This window comes from Scomber japonicus, chromosome 11, assembly GCF_027409825.1.
Source record: "Scomber japonicus isolate fScoJap1 chromosome 11, fScoJap1.pri, whole genome shotgun sequence".
Lineage (NCBI taxonomy): Eukaryota > Metazoa > Chordata > Actinopteri > Scombriformes > Scombridae > Scomber > Scomber japonicus.
The window spans coordinates 20425444-20447230 of record NC_070588.1 but is presented as its reverse complement, the minus strand read 5'-3'; the positions used below and the strand labels follow the sequence as shown (position 1 = coordinate 20447230).

At 36.6% G+C, this 21787-nt stretch overlaps 1 protein-coding gene across 2 annotated transcripts; it reads left to right on the top strand.

Moving 5' to 3' along the window:
- The first annotated feature begins 4162 nt into the window (after window positions 1–4162).
- Window positions 4163–21092, top strand: ankrd10b (ankyrin repeat domain 10b). Of its 2 annotated transcripts, XM_053328606.1 has the most exons (6): window positions 4163–4398; window positions 5553–5705; window positions 6729–6820; window positions 16780–17045; window positions 18007–18111; window positions 20562–21092. In XM_053328606.1, the coding sequence occupies exons 1-6, from the start codon at window positions 4201–4203 to the stop codon at window positions 20786–20788; spliced, it is 1041 nt and encodes a 346-aa protein (XP_053184581.1). In that variant the 5' UTR covers window positions 4163–4200; the 3' UTR covers window positions 20789–21092. The 2 variants fall into 2 exon arrangements, with proteins under 2 accessions (XP_053184581.1, XP_053184582.1); XM_053328607.1 differs by lacking the exon at window positions 20562–21092 and having other exon boundaries at window positions 18007–19937.
- The last annotated feature ends 695 nt before the right edge of the window (window positions 21093–21787 follow it).

Genomic DNA, 21787 nt, shown 5'->3' with positions numbered 1-21787 from the left:
CAAGAGCTTTCTAGGTTTTTATTAAGAAGAGTGAAACTATCTCTGCATGTATGAGAAGATATTACTTCTGCTAAACCTCATTTGTTTTCTGTCTGTTTTCTTTAATTATGTAGTATAGGAATTCAGCACACTGATGCTAAATGAAACCGGGTAAACTATCTAAGACTGCTCCTGGTCTGACGCAAAATGATATGGATTGGTAGTGAACCATGATTGGCTTCTTATGGCTCATGTTTAAGAGGAACATCCATACTACAGCATGACTAACTGTAGTCAAACTCTCCCTCCAGTGTACAGAAATAATACTTCACCACAAAAACAGTCATGGCTGATAAAATGGTTTGTTATAGATAACTAACTGTATGTATAGTGTTATGACGTTTCATATAAAAAGAAAACCTCATGTAAAGAAAACATATAAATGAAAAGAGACAGAAAGAAAAGCAAATATTCTTCGATTACCACATGTGTTATATCATCTCTGGTCACACTTGTGTTCACTTCTTGTTGTATACTCCCATCTGGTGGTAAAGAAAAGACATAACACATTGTTTGCTTTATAAGTCAACATTTCAGTGGCCTATTTTATGTATTTCCACTGTGAGACATCAGCCAATCATTAATATTCTTTTTGAGTTTTATTAATCTACCTTTCACTCACAATGGATTATGGGCTCCAGATGATATCAGCTCAAAATTCTGAGATATTGAAATTCTAGATACTAATTTCACAATTTTAATTTTATCAGTCCTACGTTTGAATTTTTCTTTTTAAACCAGCGCTTTAAGACTTAATTAAGAATAAAATAGCAGACACAGAAGAGTAAAAAGTAAAAAAGTAAAAAAGTAAAAAAGTTTTTTTTACAGCAGGCAGGATTAGAAAAATATCACTAGAGACAGGAGAGAAAGATTTTTACATTTTTGTAATTTGTATTTTTTTTTAACATAATTTGAATATTTTTCAGCCTGCTCAAAGTCCACTCAAAAAAACTGTAAAATCCAAACAAACAAAATAATAGTAAATATATGATATGGGCTACTGCCATCTACTTCATATTTTTCATATTAGCTTTAGCAGATTTTTGAAATTAACTTTTGTACAGTACAGAATCAGGATTGTGCCCTCTCATATTTTATCTGTTGAACAAGGGATCTCTTTGCAGCCACCATCAGTGCTTCCAATGTACAGTGCATAAGGGCATCAGTTCTGTTTTAAGACCGACTTGAAACATTTCAACCAATCCTTCAAAATACCATTTTTATGTCAGCTGATGTGATGTTTCAGTGATGCAAATTCCCAAACAACATTTCAATTAAATAAGCTGGAGCAAGTTAACACAATGAACCCTAGAACCTTAGAAGGCCCCTGGACATCTGGAGTGTTTGCCTTTTTTCCCCACCTTTATTGGTATAATAATGTACAAAAAAAACAAGAACAAAGTATTTCACAAATACAATAAAACAATCTCAAAAAACAAACAACCCTAACCCAACAATTCCATTTAGGGACATACAATAATCAATAAACATTAAAGGGGCAGTACCAGAAACATATAATCATTATAATATTTGTAAAAAATAAAATGAAATAAAAAAATAAGAGAGAACTGAAGAAAGACAAGTAAATAAATAAATAGAGGCACATTCGTTGACCTTTGTATGGCTTAAAGAATGCAGAAAACTTTGCTTCCTGTGAACACAAGCAGTAAACTCAGTGTAGGACTCTGGTGATCCAGCTCTGTATATGGTGACGTCAGTGTCTTGTCTACCAGCTTGTTTTTGATGTTCTTCTGCCCCCTGGAGGCAGAAAGTTATTATAGCATGTTGCATTTACCAATTCAATTATGACTTTTGTTATCATATTTTCCTATCTATTTATTTGATTGCTTTTTGTACTTATGAGAAAACTATTCCTTAATTACCAAACCAGGATCTATTTTTCTTGTAATTAAAACCTGATCTGATTATTATGAGAAACAGTCAAGGTGGTTATGAGCCATCACTATTGTAGAGGATAGATGATTGATACCTGATTTATTTTGCTTTTATTTACTTCTTGGTTTGAGACACTGTGAGACATTAATATCACAGACAAGTGGATGATTTTATTTATCTATTTATGCCTTATTGAACAAAACTTACAACAAGGCTAGTCAACCCTGGTATTGAAAAATCCTGGGTATGCGTCTAAGTAATAAGATAAAACAAAGATCAAACATAAAATAAAACTATCATTAAAAAAAGAATGAATAAAATTAAAGAACAAATTAATCAAAACATTAATTATAAATAATATAACACAAATAATATAATAACTAAAATAAAAATATAAATTAACAATTTAATTAAACGTTGGTACATTCAAGGTCTATTCATTTTTTTTTTACAATTTTACACAGTTCAGCAGTAATGTTGCAGATTATAAAATCACACTTCATGGATTTGTAATACAACTGAAATTGATTAAAATAAGCATTAAAATTGAATGGGGTTTTCATCAAGCTTGCTTTTTGTATATAACACTTAATGATAGTTAAACAGATGCATTCCTGTGATTGAACCATTCTCTCATTTATACAACAAACTTGCATTACATGAGGTAATAGTCACTGTACACTTCATTAGGTACACCTGTGCAATCTAATTCAATCCAACGCAACAGCTCCTCCTTAGATCATACTAAGTGATGGTAGCGTACTGAAGTGCATTGACTAGTGTTCCTAATATTTTACCCCCTCATGTATAATAATGGAGTGGACAAAATGTTAGGAACGCAATGATAATTAGAATTATCACCTTTCTGACAATGTTCACAGAAACTGAAAATGGCGGTGGTGGTGGTGGGGGTTTAAGAGGCGCCTCTGATAGAATTTTTATGTAATATGATGCTTGAGTCCTGTTTTTTAAGGAACATATATGTGTATATATTTATATTGTTCGATGCATGTTTGCTATTACTCCCTCTAGAAAGGTTTTTCTTTTTTCTATTGATGAATTAATTAAGACAAATGTACCACAGGTGTGTTCAGTCACATGACTGGGCCATGGGACCTTTGAAAGATGGCGTCTCTGAGCCTCGTCACTACATTAGCATCTGAAGAAGAGTCAGTATGGCTCGAAACGTCATGCTTTATTAAATTCTACCTGCAAGGGAGCTCCTGTGGTGTGCGGACTTCTCTCTTTTCTCGTATAGGGGTGTAGAAATAAACATTAGGTAGTACATAGCCTAGTATGTGTGGCTATAATTATATGAGTATATTAGGTCTAGATGGTAACTTTAGATTTGTAAAAGGTGGCTAACTTTAAGGAAGAAGTAGCCTAACTTTAACCCACACTAAATCATTTTAACCAGGGGTGGAGCAAGGGGGTTGCTTTGGAGGCTGCAGCAGCCCCAAGTGTTTTGTCAAAAGCCCCTCAAGAGTGAAACTTCTGAAGAAATTTCAGCTGCGGCAGAGTTACCGAGTGAAATGTGATTAAAAATGAATGTACATGTTTTTGTTTTCTTAATCTCATTCCTTATTGTTTATTTATTCATTTATATGTGCATTGTTTTTAGATTTAAAAACTAGCAGTAGGCTAGTCATAGATACAGTATAATTAAAGTATGCAGATCTAAGGGAAGGGCTCTGGTCTTAGCCCTGGATCTTGTCAACCCCTAAATCCGCCCCTGATTTTACCCCAAACCTAACACTAATCAAGTCATTTTGTGCTTAAATCTAACCTGTGCGTAAGATAAAACTTTATTGATCCTACAGTGGGGAAAATTAATTGCTACGGTAGCTCAAAATGAGAGTGATATGAGAAAAATAAACTGTATACAACAATAAAATTAAAAACTAAATAAAATTACCTTAAAGTGCAATTATAACATATATTTACAATAATAAAGTAAAACCTGATTGCATAATGTTTGTCACAACATTATTTATGAACACAGAAGTGCTTCAAATTTAGCGGGACAAGCTAGTTCCTCAGGTGTCGGGTTACCTGATCCAGACCGACCCGAGAGATCCAGTCCGCAGTTTGTGGCTCTCTCGGCGTTTCTCAAGTTTCACTCCTGCGCGTGAGTGTTGTCAGGCAGAAAGACATCACAGTCAGAGCGGCGTGTGTCCTCACAGACAATAGATCGTCAATGTGCTGCCTGCTCTACAGTAGTTAGTTTAGATATTGAGCTTTTTAAAAAATATACATCCTGCTACTATGTCTGTGGGACTCGAGTCTGGGTTCTCCAGTGAGGAGGTGCTGAACTCCCGCTTCCCACTGCACCGGGCTTGCAGGGATGGCGACGTCGGTGCCTTGTGCTCCCTCCTTCAGTGCACCTCCAACCCGGCTGACCTGACTGTGGAGGACACCTTCTACGGATGGACGCCCGTACATTGGGCCGCTCATTTCGGAAAGGTAGGTCTCTAAACTGAATGTGTGATGGACCAGGATTTTCTTTATGAATTCTTTTTTTTTTTTTTTGCTGAAAACTAAGAGGAATGACGCTCTTCGCCATGAAGCTCGTCTCGGCCATTTCCTGATGTTTGGTAGCGTTAGAGAGCTGATGGGAATTAAAAAAGCAGCCATGGCGGACAATGGACCATTATCGTTCAGTTCATACAGTTCATTCGATAATTTCCCCTCATTCTTACTTGTGAACATTAAACATATTTGAGGTGGGTTACATGTTACTGGAAAGGGAGGTTTTGTTTGTAAATACTTGTCGTTGAGCGGGAACAACAATAACAACATTAATGGCCCGCCGACGGAAAGACAGACATTTTTGAAACGTTGAAACGGCAGCTAACGTTAAATTAAACATTATTAATTCATTAACGTGTATATAAACTTATTAAATGTAGTGATATCTGACCTCAAAAATACCTACTTATAATTTTTTTGTATACTTCCTCAGGATACAAAGACACCATTTTCTCATTCACTTGAATGGAAAAGTCTAATTTATACATTGAAAGCGTATGGTTGCAATTAATGCAGCTTTAAAGTCAACTTTTAGCCTAAACGACTGTATATTCACCTTCTTATAAACACACACACGGCTAAGATTTGTTCTTCTTAACTACACTTTAGGAAGGGCAGGCCTACAGTTTGCACAGTAATTGGATGCATGCCTAAAGTAAGAGCTATTAAGAGTCAGACTGAGTCAGTCACCACAGCAGTGTTGCATGTTGGCCTGTAACCTGCTACTGTAAATTGTAATTTATTTCAAAGTGTCATGTGCTCAACCTGCACAGGCTCACTGTATAGAACAAACAAGAGCAATAACATAATGAGAGCTAAAGACTTAATGCATGTCTATCAGTACTAACCAAATATGAAAACAATCCAGCTCTGTAAACATTACAGCTATAAAACATAATGTAGTTAAATATGAAGCTCAGACTGAAAATCAGAAAAAATGTATCTAAGATTGTGATATAATGGACTATAGAATGATAAGTGCTGCTGCTCTACACGTGTTCATACCTGCCCAGTGTTGTTTACGAGAGCAATGAATGAATGAATCACTGCACATGCCTTAATCTCGCCATGCCCTTGTCTCTCCGCAGTTGGAGTGTGTGATGCGTCTGGTTCAGGTGGGCTGTGGTGTGAACACTGTGACCTCCAGGTTTGCACAGACGCCCACTCACATTGCTGCATTTGGAGGCCACCCTGAGTGCTTGTTGTGGCTGCTCCAAACTGGTGCAGATATTAACAGACAGGTGTGATATCAGATGCACACTCAGCACATGCATACACACACTGTACACCAGAGAATGAAACACTTCAGTTTAGTACTTTGGAAATTACCCCAACTTGAAAAGTATGTTTTAAAGGAATTTGCCTTGTTGATGTTTCATGCAGAACCTCATGTAAACATCGATCTTTCACACTCACACACTGACAAAGGGACAGTGTAAGAGAATTAAAAAAAAACCACTTTTACATAAAAACAAATCACAACTTTAATGTACAGACAAGAGTAAAAAGAGCAGAGCAGGGTGAGAGGTTGAGCTCAGTCTGATCCCATCAAGGAGGATCATTCTAATTTGAGGTCACGATCCTTGTAATGTACCACCGCCACATACTTGACCTACATTCAGATGATGTATATCTTATCACATTTTCTGAGGGTGAAGTTGCTGTTAGACTGTTGTGTTTTACTCCTCAGATGATTCTCCCTTTCATGTGTTTTCATGAACAGATACAGACACCGAGGCTGTATTTTATGCTCGGCTGCACTGCTTAGAGAATTCAGATTAGTAGGTCACGATGACATAACATGCTGTCGTCATCATGAAACACTTTATTTCTAATAAGTAGCACTCAATGACAATGACAAATTTTAGATTTATGAACTTGGATTCATTATTATCCGACCATGTTGTTGTATAGTAGAGAAGCTCAGGTGGTTTGAAGCAGCCTTTGTGGTTTATGTTTCTTCTTATTTTTGTCTCACTTTCATCTGTATTCTCACTCGTGTGTTACTGTAAATGTGTGCAGGCGGGTTGAAGTCTGGGTGAAAAGTTCAGGCCCTACAGAGTTACGCCCTATTCTCATTCCTGTAGTCTGTTGGCTAACAATGGAAATACAAAAATGGAGTAGATAGGGAGGGAGTATTTGATCAAAACATTATTCACATTTGGTATCTGAAACTGCTGACTGTTGAGGTTCATACAGCTGCTTCTGTGCACTGTGCAGTCGTGTTTTTCTGTGTGTAACTGCAGTCTTTTGTCATCTCACAGGACTATGTGGGCGAGACGCCCATCCACAAAGCTGCTCGTGCGGGCAGTCTGGAGTGCATCAACGCTCTCTTGATTCAGGGAGCAAAAGCTGAGTAAGTCCTGTGATCACTCCTGTGTCCTCATTTCTCTTCTTCTGTTCTATCCAACATCTCAGTTACACCTTTACGAGGGATCGCCACCAAACTCAAATCAGAGCAGTGACGAAATTTAAACATGAGATTTATATGCTGTTTTCACAAAGATCCAGATAAATAAGTCTGAAGATCTGCAGATGAAATCAAGGTTTGAACATGCAACTGTAAGAAGTTGTATGGAAGTTATAACATTATATATTTTGATAGTATGGCTGTCCTACACATACCCAGCCATTAATAAGCTGCTCTATTTGCTGGTTAATTCACACATAATCACTTTAGGCTGTATACTCACCACCTCTGTAATCAGTGCTGGTTGTATTGGTAAAAAGAGTTTTAATAGAACAGACTAAGAGGAGAATTAGTCTTTTAAAGATCCAGACAATAAATAAAATAGCACGTTTGGTCTGCTGTTGTGTTGTTATTATATATAGCTGAGAATTGTATTTTATTTTACATTTTCACCTTCTAGCATCTCTTAAGTAATGGTGGAGATGCAGTTATTAAATGACAAGAAGGTATTAATGAAAGAGCCGATTTTTAGCCACCATGCTGCAGACTGCTAAAGTATTCTTACAATATAAAATATGAAGCTGATTCTTAAAGCTCTACAACAGGCTCCCAGTACAGTTTTATATAACAAGTTGAATATTAATAGATTTGGTGGCGCTCCTTTGAAAATGTGACACATTTTGTTAATCCTTGAAATTGTTGTTTGTCATTGCAACAATTTTCATTAAGTTGTCCTGTGTGTGTAATAATATTAGATAAAACATTGTGGGTCCATAGAGACTGATTTTTATGACTATCTGTCTTCTACATTCAGATAACGCTTGTATTTATGTGAGCCAGTCCAGCTACATGTTAATAAAAGTAGATGATTAACTCAACACAATTCCTTTGATGTTGAATAGCAGCTTGGTAAATCCAGCACCATTATTACACAGACACCAGGACAACTTAATGTAAAGGTTGATAAACTGTTCTTAGCCTAGAAAGCCATATTGCATGATCTTTGTTAAATCTAGAGTGTGGTTTTCTTTAACATTTGTTTTGGTTAGTGTCTTATATACACAGTTTGACTGGATGACTAAATGCACATTGCCTTTTTTTTTCTGAAGCAAGTATAAAAAGGATGCAGCTCTGTTGCATAGAATGAAAATGCATACATCATACATACTTGATTGCAACCTCTAAGATCAGTTCTCCTAGTTTTGAGTAGACTATTTTGACTGCTCTCATTACTACCTTTTAAAAAAATAAAATAAAATGTTAGAACGCAAAGAATGGTAAAAAAGATAAAAAAATAATTTATTGCAGGGTAATAAATATTATGTTACAAATTTAACCGGCCAAGGCCACACTGTTTCCTGGTGATATTTTAGGAAGTGAATAAATAATCTGTGTCAGTTGAGATTGTCAGCCACACCTTCATAGTTGGCAGATGCCTTTGTGCTTTTTGTACTTTCTGTTTCTGTTGGCGCTCCAGAAGCATGAAAGACATGAGAGACAGACAGATCTTTCCTGTTTCTTAAATGTAGATCCAAGAACTGGAGGGAGATAAAAACATAGTTATTAGTTTTCTCAAAGGTCATGTAAGTAGGTCAACTCAAAGATCTCAGCACTTCATTTATCTGCTGCCAGAATCAACTTATAAACATAGTTTCAAAAATCACTTTGATGTTTAATTTGGCCAAAGTAACGTAAGTGTTACAGTGCAGAAATACTGAGATGGATTCACTACTTTTCTCATCTTATCTTAACTACTACATATATTTACATACATTTTATATTTCATACTTGCAACAAGCTGCATGCCTTATTGTTCTGATACCATTGATGTCCAGAGACTCCAAACAACCAGGGAGTTTATAGATACGTACGGTAGCTTCTATATTTATCCATCCTGCCATGATTTGATCTAGCAAATGTTCGCTTGCCAAATGATGTCATTGACCAAAGTTAAAGTCGGACATACCGTACTAAAAATATTGGCTGCAAGTTCTTTTTTCTTAGTCACTTGTTAGACTGAGGAGAAAAATCATTTGTATTGAAACCATTAGATTTATTCACTTGACTTTAATAAGCATTTCTGACTGGACCTCCAGTGTCTCCTGGTTTCTACAAGTAACACTAGCATTACCATGTTAAGGATTGTAGAAAAGCAAATGTATAATAGTTAATTTATTTTTAGACTTCATATCCACTAGTGACAAAAATATAATAATACAAAAAATCTGTATCTTTTATGCACTGTTATAGTTTGATTCTGAAAGATGAGCCATATTGATTTTTAATAGTTAGATGGTGATTTGAACCTTTAGTTTTCTGTGGCATATGAAACCCCTGGTTGTTTTTGGCTGTTTCTGGAAATGAAATTCAATGCCTTTTGTGCAGACATGTTTAAACAACGCTTCATTTCTTATTAAGGTCATGTTATGTGCATTTGGTTATCAGCTGATGAGTAATATGATTAAGTGATGAAAATGATATGTGATTTTTTTCCCCCTGCAGATCACAGATATTGTGTTTAGTCTAGTTTATTATTAAGTTATTTCTTTTTCAGTCATGACCCAGAAAGGTAATGGAGCACAACTGGGAGGGAAACTAAGGCACACGAGGTGGGAATGAGGCTCATGACAAAATAACTTTCTAACTAATTTCACTATTAAGTTGGTGTCTGTTACCAAAAATATTTTTTTCACTAGTTCTTATTGATAAAATAAATAAAATGTTGATGTAAAAAGAGAAAGAATTTATTCATAATATTAATAAATAAATATGCCCCAAAGCATGTTTATGAGTCTATAAATCAACTACACACATAATGCATCAAATAGATCTGATACATTTAGATATGTTAAGACAATCCTATTTATTGTTTTGAATTTTATTCTAAATGAATATATTTAGGGCTGCTCGCCTGAACGGAGATTTTCTTAGTCGACTAATAGTTCGGGTTGAAACTAGTTGGACTAAGTTCAAGCCATTAGTGGACAAGTTGTCACACGTTTATGATATGAATTTAATTGTTGAAATAATATAGTTTTTGGTGCATCAGAAAATGGAGTCAAATTAGAGTTTCAGGGCTGAATGTTATGAGTAGCATTATTAACACTGTGCTACATTACAGACAAATACAAAACTGCAATAATGAGCCCTTTTAAGATTCTTTTACAAGGCACACATGAAGCAAGACACCTGTTACCAACAATGACTGCAACCAACAAGGAGACGGAGTTATCTTTTCAATCCCATCAGCCAGTCAGTTCTGTTAAATCCTCCCATCTCTCATTTTAGGCAGTTTCCTGGCAGGATAGTGCCATTGGTTGGTAACTTAATTGGTTGGTCCAGTTGTGTGTTGACACTCATCTCAAGTTCAGAACACTCTAGCATTTTATACACAATTTGGCCATTTACTCAGTTTTTATCTAATTGTATGCAGATCCCAAATGGAGTTTAGTATTTTAATTTTTAAAGTTATTTCCTGTAACCAACCAAGCAATGAAAACTCTTCTCATTCAACAGTTGGTCAACTGTTAGGGGGCAGCCCTAAAAATATCCAGTGAATCAATCTAATTTTTGGATTATTAAAAAACATCTATGGAACATAATTTCATGAAAATTACAAGTACATAATTTTGCTTATATGCTTTTGTTTAAAAAATGTGATTAAATTAGTATCAATTTACAAATTGCTTTACTCAAATCATCATGAACATAAATTCAGGTTCAAGTATAACGCTATGATTTTTAACTGCTCCAGACAAATCATAAATTTAATTTCACTACCACAGCACATTAAAATTGACCAGATATGTATAGAAAACTTTAAACCCTCACAGGATGTTCTCATTTAGTTCAGTGGAGAACTAAGTAAATGTCATAAGAAATGCAAGCCCCTGTCTCTGTTGATTGGGTGTTATATTGGACATGTTGTCCTTCATCTTTGATAATTATTAAAACATTCTATTCAGCTACATGAATATTTTGCATTTATAGATTTTTTCCTTCTCCGTCATTCTAGGATGAGTCTTTTCTTGATTCCAGGTTCAAACCTGCATTAGATTTCCATGAGTTCCCTTCTTCACAAAACATTGAACAGCCACTCGCTTGCTTTCAATTTGTCCTTCAATACTATTGTCATTTAGCTGGACCTGGACCTTTGTGGTGGTTTCTTTCAGGTCAGCTTTAATCTTCCAGCTGTTGCACATCTAAGACATTGGTCTGCACTGCCGTCCACAGTGAAACTCACTCACTGCACTGTAGTAACTGAGTTAACTAATAGTATCTAACTCAGTTACAGAGGCACAAACACACTTTCACTGGAGTGTGTTTTGGCCAGCATTGATGGCTTCCTTCCAGTGTATTAACTGGAGTACACTTGCAGAGCCAAATACAGTATGAGACAGTTACATCAACATTAGTGATCATTATTGCAAATTAGAATCAATACCTTAGAATATATCACTTTTAAAACCGATACCCCAGTGGCTTGATGGACTTGGGATATTTAAGGCAGATAATGATAAGATATAATGACTGATATATCGGCTTGGCCGTTTATCAGTCTACCATCATACTTACGACTTCATAGACGCTGGATTTACTGCATGACCTGCCATCTGAGATTTTCTTCTTATAGATTACTCTTGGACACACCTCAAAGACTCACGCTGATGGCAAGACGACGTGTGCCCACATGAGAAGAAATAACCAACAGCCAGTAGTTAGAATTGACAAATTGCCTCATTACATGCTCGAAATATCCTTTGAGAACACTTTGCCGCAGGGACTGAAGTGTTTTTCATTTCCTGCTTTTCCTTGCACTCGCCTCATCATCCTTTTGCTTGTGGAAGAAAAGAAGAAGAGGTGGAGGTGAACAGTAATGGAGAAAACCGCACTGAACGGATACATCTTGGATTCATTAGGAGAAACAGCAAGTCGGAGAGCTCTCACTCACCATCTGAGTCCACCAATGATTCAGCATGCTCAATTGTGCTTACGGCTGCTGATAACAGCTGGTGGTGTTTACAGACACACCACAAAAACTACAGATCACTTCTGTCAACAGACCACCGATAATGGCTCAACAGCACCTGATGGTTGACTGGGTCTGTCAATTGTCGCAGAAGCATTTCACAGGATTTCTTTAGCTTTCTTCTTATATCTGCTTTTATGTAGAGTCTTGTACTGAACTATGTCTCTGAACGATAGAAGATGGAAGCATTCACATCTTTGTGTGATGTTTATTTTTGTCTAATTACATAGTGAGATGAGCTTTCTAAACACTCTTTACTTGATATGACTGGAACAGTCTTGTGGTCTGACCCACTCTTTTAAGGCATCAGCATGCTTCAGAGGAAGTGCTTGTCGGATGGATGGTCCAACATCGTGTGAAACCCCCTCACCCTATACCTCTCTGACATCAGAACTGAGGGGAGGACGGGGCTGCGTCCATCAATTTCAATCAGACATTCAGGCTTTCCTTTTCCCCACCTTTTTAATGGGACAGTTTGCAATAGCTGGAAACACTTTTAGCTTCTTCTGACACAATTGTATGAACTACTTCGTTTCAACCGTACTCCGACCTTTACTCTCAAAAACGGTATAATCTGTATAATCCTAATACAACATTTTCATATTCAAATCAATTCCCAAGGTTCTCATTTCTAATCAAGGTATGTGTTACAGGATCAAACTGTACATACTTAAATATAAGGAACGTTTCCTAGTTCAAACTCTTCAAAACATTTAAAATCCATCTTAATACATGACACAAACATGATCTGAACTGTATCTTGCCTACTTTTAATAAACATCTCATGAAGTATCATAATATATAAAATCATAGTGTCCATCTCTAATGTAATCTAGTTGGGTTAAAACAGATTTAAATATTAAAAATATTAAATTATTTTTAATTTTCCTTTATCTAACTCCCCCCACATCTAATTTTAATCAATTGCTTTTTATCATAGTTTTCCTTATTTGTCATGAGCCTCAAAAGTGTTAGCTGGTCCATTAGCAAGCTAGCAGAAGGCAGGCGCTTCTAGGCTGCCGTTGATGAGAGTAGCGCAGAGTCCGAGGCTTAGAGCAGCTGAGTGAGATGGGTTAGATTTGCATAGCACCATGTACTGAACTATTAACTGTATAATGCTAACAATCATCCTGTTGCAATGGTTATTCACTGTTCATTTCACTGTACCCAGTATTTTACCTCATACAAAGAAATGTTTGATTTTGTATGTCACAGTATTAACCCTATACAATATCATAGTCTGTTTTGACATCTAATCTTTGTCACTTTTTTCTTTATGAAAGTGACAATAAGTTACAAAAAAAAGAAGTTTTCTATACTGTTAACAAAAACAGAACCATACGTCTTAATGTTTTGCAGCCATTGAATTGGAAATGACTTGGTTTTTTCAAGTAATCCTAGAAAGGGGGAGAATAGACACTGCTGAGTCTGCCCCGTTCCCTGGGATAGCCGCACTGTTGTGGCATTGAGTGTTCTCACTATCGCTTCCTATCTACACACTGGCAAACTGTTGAGGTATTTCTTGCGGTGATTGGTTTTAATGCTAGGTTTTAATGAATCAAAACTAAAGTTTTTAGACCTGCATGCTTTGCTTATTATCCATGATTGTTCTTGTATCTAGTTTTTGTTTTTATTTTATGATTTTTGTTTTTTATTTTGTGAACTAACCATAGGAGCCCTTTATATGGACAGGTTTAATCACGTGAGTCCCATGTCAACCATTAGCATGATAATAGGCTGCCTCTGGAAGGTTAGACGATAGTTAGAGAAGATACATATGTGCTTAGGACGGAAAAGCAAAGCATACCAGGCATTTACAAAGAATTAACGCTTCCTTTTTCAAATTCACGTACCAAACCAGGGTTAATCATTTTACTCAGCTATCCATTTTGTTGGGTCAATGTATAATGTAGATGTCAGGTCTCACTAAAGGAATACTGCTTTTAGGATACTGTAGATTTCTACCTTTTTTAGTTACGAGGGAGTCATCTAATAATTTAAGTTGGATGAAGGTTAAGAAACAGTGTTAGACTTCAGAGTAGAATGAAGCTCATGGAGAGAGTCTTGGATTTACTAAAGAAATATTTGATCAGTGAGTTAATCTGGAACAAAGTTAATTTACTCCTGAATTTGCATCTGATCTGAGTACAGGCTTAGTGTACCAGTCTGTTTGAAATAACTCAAACATTTGACATTTTGTGTCCTGTTTCAAATTGTTTAGCTGATCTTTTTATACATAAAACAATCCCAAATATCTGTTTTCGTTACGCTACAATACTTAAAACCCTCCTTATTTGATTTCAAAACTACCCTGAATCCATGGAAAGAACAAAGCATGGGTAAGCAATAATCTGAGTGGGAGTTTCTATGACACCTAATTTGTCTGTAAATTTGAGAACTTTACTCCCCTGAAATTTGGGTCGACTTTAAAGTCACCCATGTTGAATTTCTTGAGTATTAAGAAATGGAGGTTTTTGTTGGGATTTGGTCTGAGGTCAGCACATATGTGGCTCCACAGGCTGCAGACTTAATCACTAGACAAGTCAAAGTACTTTGGGTAGCATTTAATAAGGGGAAAAGGGACATAATACTAGTATCAGATTATTATTATTGAAGGAAAAATTATTAGTTAGTTCTTTAATATGAATATGTCCAAATGTTATCATTTATTAGTGCCTATGGAGTCTAACATTTTGGGGAACTATTCCTGTTACAAAAAAGAGAAAATTCTGGTTTTTAGAATACTAAATTGTTGAATTGGGAGGTTTAAAAAAAGCAGGAAAATGTCATTTAAATAGATTTCAATTCCTTAGAGTGAGACCTATCCATCTACCTCAACACAAAATGGTTTTCACTTATAATGCCATTTCTTAGAATAATCCTTTGGAAGCGTTAATTTGAAGGGGACGGGTAATGTGCAACAAGTTATTGTGTGATTCTTTTATTTTTTTGTTTTTCAATCTTAAATTCTTTATAAAATGTTTTTCATGTGCACTAGTTCTTGAAATGTTTTATTGCACAACTGTTTTGATTGAATGCAGAGAAAAAAGGACAAATTCCTAAAGAAAATGAAGGAGCAAACAGTCACAGTGTACGTGAAATCGTGTCTTATTGTGTGGAAGTCAATGTCGCTTGGTTTCAGCAACTCAATAGTGAAAAGTTAAATAAGACAGAATATAATAAATCTCTTTAATCATGTGGTACTTAAAGCATCTCCCATGTACAGATAGAATGTATTATCTAGTGCTTTAATACATTGATACAATCTTTTGTCACATTTCTAATAATGAGTATGGGCTTGGGTTTTAGCCAGAAGTCCCGATTCTTTGACAAAGACTTCACTGTTTGCTCAGAGAACTCATTTAGCAGCATGATGACATTTCCACGCAGAACAAGTGCAGTACTGTTTAGTAATTGGCTAATGGAGAAGACAGAAGTTCTCATCATTACGCTGAAAGGCATCTGTTGCTTAGTACAATATTTCCTATGTCTTTGTCAAATGTTGACTTTCGGACATTTTGTTCCTGCATATTAATTATACAGCAGCAGAAAGATAATTCATTTAAATATCTGTGAATTATTTTAGCAACAACATACAGCTGAGAGAGTTTAATTCACATGCTATATTGTGCTGATGAGACGAGTTATTATTTTTAAAATGTTACTGTCGAGTGAAGTTGCTTCCATACAATAATGTAAAGTAAAGGGAAACTTGAGACCCAGTCACAGTGTCACTGTTTGCTCTTTCATTGTTGCCCTGAGAAATTCACCATATTCCTGCTGCAGTGGGGTATGATTAACACAACTGTACGTAAAGCACACACTCCAATTAAACATGGGACTAGTTGTATAGGTGCCTTTTTTAGGGTCATTTTCTTGGTCTTCCTTCTTTGAAACAAGATAAAGATTATGTCTGGAGAACTCCACCCTTTCAAGAGAGAACTTGACTACAATTCTGACGCTTGAAGTTTTCAGTTTGTCCTTGTTTCATTCTCCTTTCTAACCATTCGTTCATTGGTATGGAGTTTCCCCTGAAGACCTCATCTCAACTTCCTTTTGAATGATCCTCCTGCAAATCTTGAACTTGTCTCCGAGGGATTCTACAATCTTTCCAAGGCTCAGTTATCTTTTTTAGTTTTTAGGAATACAGCTTTTTTTTTTTTTTTCAATTTAGTCCTTCCACCTTACACACAACCCCTGTTTATGTATCATACATCCATACACACTCAAAGTGCTCTTATTGACCCATATATATGGAAGATCAACGTTACCTTGATGCAACGCTTTAGAAATCCTTGAGCATCGTCGCCAGTGGAGATTTGAGATGACGGCAGCCACATTTTGCTAAATCCTTCTTGATGTCACACTTTCCTGCAAGACGGATCTCCAAGAGCTTTACTAAGTACATCTCCTTTTGGGTTCAGTGGGTCATATAACATCATCATCTGGTTCAGTCTGTCAGATCATTTCAGGTACTCATTAAAATACATCGGTGCATACCTTCAGTTGTCTTAATCATGTCCCTTTTGCAGCAGACATGTTTCCATAATTATTTGGAAACAGTTTCAAGTTTTAAGTTCTTGGGAAGATGCAAATGATCCAAAAGGGATCAGTCGTCATCTCTCATGAGGATGACGAAGAGGATGTGAGAGGATAGAGCAGCACAGACTATTTCTATACATCTTTTGTGCGTGTCTGTCCGTGTGTGTGTGTGCGTGTTTGTGTGTGTGTGTGAGAATATTTGCTAAATGAGTGTGTGTATGTGCGTGCCTGTGTGTGCGTGCGCGAGCTTGGGCCTGTCTTATTTTGTTTTTTTATTTGTGTAAATCAAATATGCAGCGAGTGCTTTCTGACACTCCCTCTTCCCGTTGTGCAGTATGAGGAATGCCAGTGGGCTGACTGCTGCTGACCTGGCCCACGCCCAGGGATTCCAGGAGTGTGCTGAGATTCTCTCCAATGCCCAGAACTTCCAACAAAACATGGCCCAGTCCCATAATGGAGTGTTTTTGAATGGCATGACCCAAAAAGGGGGCCACGCTCACCCCACTATCCAGGGCCGCAGCTTCTTAAATTGCGTGCCCAACCGAAAGAGGTCATTTGATGGCATGGAAGCAAACCCAGTGAAGAAGGCTAGACCTAACGGTAAGAAACTAAATGAATCTTCTTCTTTTTTTCTCATTGCTTTTGGATTTTAATGTTTCTTAAGGGACACTATTATCTCTCAAGCTTGAACATTTGACATTAGGTAAAACTGCTGCACATACTGTCATTGTTGTTGACAGCATGTGCAGACAGTACTGCATCATGTGGACTCTGTGTATGTATGACTTCAACTAAAAAGCCTCGGCTGGATTGTAATGTACATATTGTAAAGTCCAGTCTGTACTTATACAACTTTACTTCAGACAATTTATTTTAGGATCAGGCATCAACTGGAACTGACTCACTTGCATATAAAACCAACAATGAATTGAATGTAGCAGTACTGTAGTGCTGTGTTAGAGGAAGATGGAGCTGAGGGATGGCTGCAACTTAACATCATGAGTCTGACATTTATAACTGACAGGAGAGAGAGAGAGAGAGAATTTTAATATTTTTTAACACCTAAAAATATCTTTTCAACACGTACGAGATTTTAATTTAAGCCAGTGGAAACAAATATGATCCATCCATCTATTTTCTATCCTCCTATTCCTGTCCTATTTCATCAGTTTATCTTCTAGAGGGCTGCAACCTCAGCTGACATAGAGTGAGCGGTGGGGTTCACCCTGGACAGATCAACAGTCAATCACAGGGCTGACGCACACAGACATAACTATTTACACTCACATTCACACCTAAAGGAAATTCAATTAAGCTAGCTTGCATGTTTTTAGTCTGTGTGAGGAGGCTGGAAAAAAAGCTTTTCATAAAAAATCAAGCATAGCTTACTTTTTCAGGGCAGAAATTTTATAAAAAAAAGGATGCTGTAACAGTAAGAGTTTTAACTTGCCTGCACAGTTTTTCTGTCAGTCCTTTTAGACTAGTTTACTTCACAGAAAATGTTACTTTTTACAATATAAACATTGCTTTGCTTTATTTGTCAATGCGTCTCTCGACTCAGGTATGGGCATGCCAGAATTGCTGAATGGGAATGGGCCACTGGGTGGTGCTGGAGAGGCCCAGATGGAAAGCATGACCATGGAGTTGGCAGCGACTGTAACCTCAGGTGGGCCAGGACCCTTTGCATTTGGGCTGAATGGGTTTGCACCACCACAGGGACCAGGGCCCATGGATCAGTATGAGGACCAGGGTGGACTGAACAGGTCGAGCCCCACAACTAAAGAGCTGGAGGTCATCACTGTGGCATCAATGCAGACCCCCTGTCGCTGCACCAACTCTTATGCCTATCTGTAGAGGGCTTGTGTATGTGTGTGTGTGCGTGTGTGAGAGTGTGTGTTTGTGTGAGTGTAGTGGTATACTCTGATATTCTAATTTGTGTAGTATATCTCTTTGGTATCCAGCTATGTTTTTTTGCATATTAAATGCATAAAGGCATACATTTGCTCTGATTTGGTGGTAAGCAACATTTGAAAGATGTATAGCGGTGTGTGTGTGTGTAAGCTGTATTTTCTACTTTTCCATGTACCTGATCACACTCGGATGCATAAAAGTAGAAGGATTTCTCTGTCATACAAGTATATTTAATGCATCCGTCCAGTTACACAGATAATTGTTGTGTAATCCTTATTTTTTAGCTTTATCATAAAAGGTTGATTTTTGTTTTGCACAATTTTACAGAAAAGTTTTAGAAAACATAAAATGATTGGCATTCCCTTGGTTAGCTCACCAGTGCAAACAGAGGTCATACTGGCTTTATGGAGAAAAAAACAAAACAAACGTTTGTCATGTTACAAATAAGTCTTAATTATTGTGCATTGTTGCACAATAAGGGAATAAAAAAGGAGACACTTAATTTATCATCTGAAGATGTTACATTCAAATGTACGTGCATTTCAGTCACATTTCTTTGAATTATTTACAGATTTGACTTATTCACTTTGTGTTGGAATGGATAAAGTGGTTGTATGCTCATACTAATCAGGTTAGGAAAAGTGCAATGTTTCTTTACAGTTTATTAAGTTAACTGGCAAAAAGAGCAGCATTAGTATACATGTGAAATGTAATGAAAATAAAATGTGTAAAAGGTTAATTGGCTGCTCTCTTTAGGAGTGTTTTCCCCAGCTGAATCAATGACAAATTCCTCAGGTATTCTACATTTTGAACAAAGCTCGATTGATGAGGACATTAATTTTTAAAACAACGAGCGATGGTGCCTCAGCACTCTTGTGTTATACACTGAGGAAATGTCTCCTAATGTTAAACTGCGACTGCGCATTAGCTGCTGCAGTTTTATATTTAAGAATGACCTTATGCCAAAGCAAATCCCAACTTGAATGTAGCTTTTAAAGTATAAATAATTCACTGTGCAGCTTTTCTGTAGATTGTAGATGTCATGTAAGACATAGTGGTGCAAGGCATTTGGTTAATCCTCAGTTATTTCCTTTGCATTCATTGTGGTTGTGTGCTTTACAGATTCTCAAGTAAGTTTACTGTGTGTGTGTGTGTTGGCAAAGGACTACATGTTTTTTAAGTAATTAGCAGGGCTTGCACATCTACATGTTATATAATAACAACCTTTCTGATTTTGAGATTGATAACGGGCCATTTTACAATCCGTAGTTGTAAATAAGCTCAAGCAATTTTGCATGGGTTTCTATACTGCAAAAAGCCTTATTTTCTGAGCTGCTCTTAATAGTTCAACTATAACCTAATTATAATATTTCAGCATTTACTGACATTGGTGAGGGAAATTCTTTCTTTTTTTGTAGTAGTAGTAGTTCATGTTGCAGGTGGTGTCTGTTTTTGTTTTACATGCCAGAAAGATTGAGTGTACAGTAATCCAAGATGGAGCGCTGAGTGCTTAGTACTGAGCAGGCTTAGCTTTGTACTTGATTATATAAAATCATTAAATGTTAAATTTTGTAAATGTGATTGTGGTGGACTGTGTCTGTTTTCTTGATGTATTTTCATGTCTGTTTTCATGGCAATCGTGTTCAGATTATTGCAAAGGAAGGTTTATAAACATGAAAATAATTTCACTAGACTAAGTTTCTCTTGTTTAAATCACCTCTGCTAGATATGTAGAGTTTTGACTTATTGCATACCAGCACATCTCGTCAACTTCAGCCTTTTCTAGACATGACAGCTTAAATACCTCTGCAGGAACAGAAGTAGGCCACTGTGTCATTCAGCACTAACTGTTAGTCAAAGCAACCACAGATCAGGATGTGACCTACTTTAAACAAGATCTGGGGTCACAGCTTGTTGAATTGCATAAGGCACTAAAGTGTACTTTGAAATGTATTGATCAACTTTTTCTGGGAAACCCAAAGAGTTAGACACAAATTTGTCTAGTGTGTTGAAATTTGATTATAAAATGTCTTCTAAACTTTATTTCTAGCTGGCCGCTCATGATGACCCCCTTTTAATAGTTGTGCAAAACAAAATCAATCCACCGGTGTTCTCTGCTCTCTGCCTGCCTCTCTTTTAAAGAAGCAGATATATGGTCACAAATTATTTATTCATATGCCCTTTAACGATTTGTCTTATTTCCAGCGCCGGGTGAAACACACTGTGGGGATTTTTTCTCAAATGGTCACAATCAACCACAACTTCCATTTGGATGTGACCCAGCAGCTGAAACCCTCCATGATCCACATATCTACGGTGACTCACCTGATAACACTGCAGGCAGCCAGGTGGAGCACCAGAAGTCTGTGAAAGCAGAACAGTTGTATGACCATGCCTTCTTCAGCACCATGCTCCTTTACCATGGATCCTAAACTACAAAGGACCCAGTTAACAGGCTGTAAGCCTACATAAGCATTCATTTGCCTTAAAGCCATTGAGCGGTCCAGTTATTCATTACAAGTGTTTTTTGTTGTAAAGGGTAAGTCCATTGTTGAGAATGGATCTGATACTTGTTGCCGACATTGTTGATTAAGAAGTTTTTTGTTTGTGTTGTTAAAGACTTTGTTTAGCTTATAAAAGATTAAGAAAGTATACATCTGTATTGAACCACTGCCAATACTAAGATTTTGTCTGTCTCAGTTGAAGTGGACTGATCCATCTTCTTGATGTTAATAAAAAAAAAAAGCAGAACCACATGTTACTCATTAATGATCTTTTGCAAATATCAGCCTTTGATTATGTTTCATTTTATTTTTCAGATAACCTGGCAAAGATGCCATTTCAGTCAGTAATTTATCTGTTTCAGATTTGTTGGCAGGATAGTAAATATTAGGATACACTGGACAATACATGTTAAACTTTCCCCGGTTCTAAAAAAAAACTTTATATTCAGCAAGTATTTTTCATCTTAATTACTTTCTTTGTGTTGAGGTCTCTAGTTTATTATTACTGTAGTAGCACTCTGAGTTTCATGAAACCTGCAGGACATCAAGTGTGCACATTTTTTAAATTGTTTTTAAGTCGGATAAATTCAAAAAACCGTTATAAATTCATGTCCTGAAAAAATCAAACGATGAGCGAAACCTTCAGAAGTTGGATCAATGTTCCCAGTAAAATTAACAAGTTGACAGGCCGGTTGAAAGGCCCAACCTTCATCATCGTTATCGTCATCACCGTCGTCGTTGCGCTGCACAAACATCGCGTCATCGCAACCACGCCTCCTTGACAGACGGCGCCTCCGCCACTGGAAATGGAAAGGGGGGGTTTATAAAACAAAAGCAGTTAAATAAACTGACAATAGAACTGCGTATTTTGCAAGTGTACATCATGAATATATGTGCGAAAGCAACCAATGTAACGTAACGTAACGA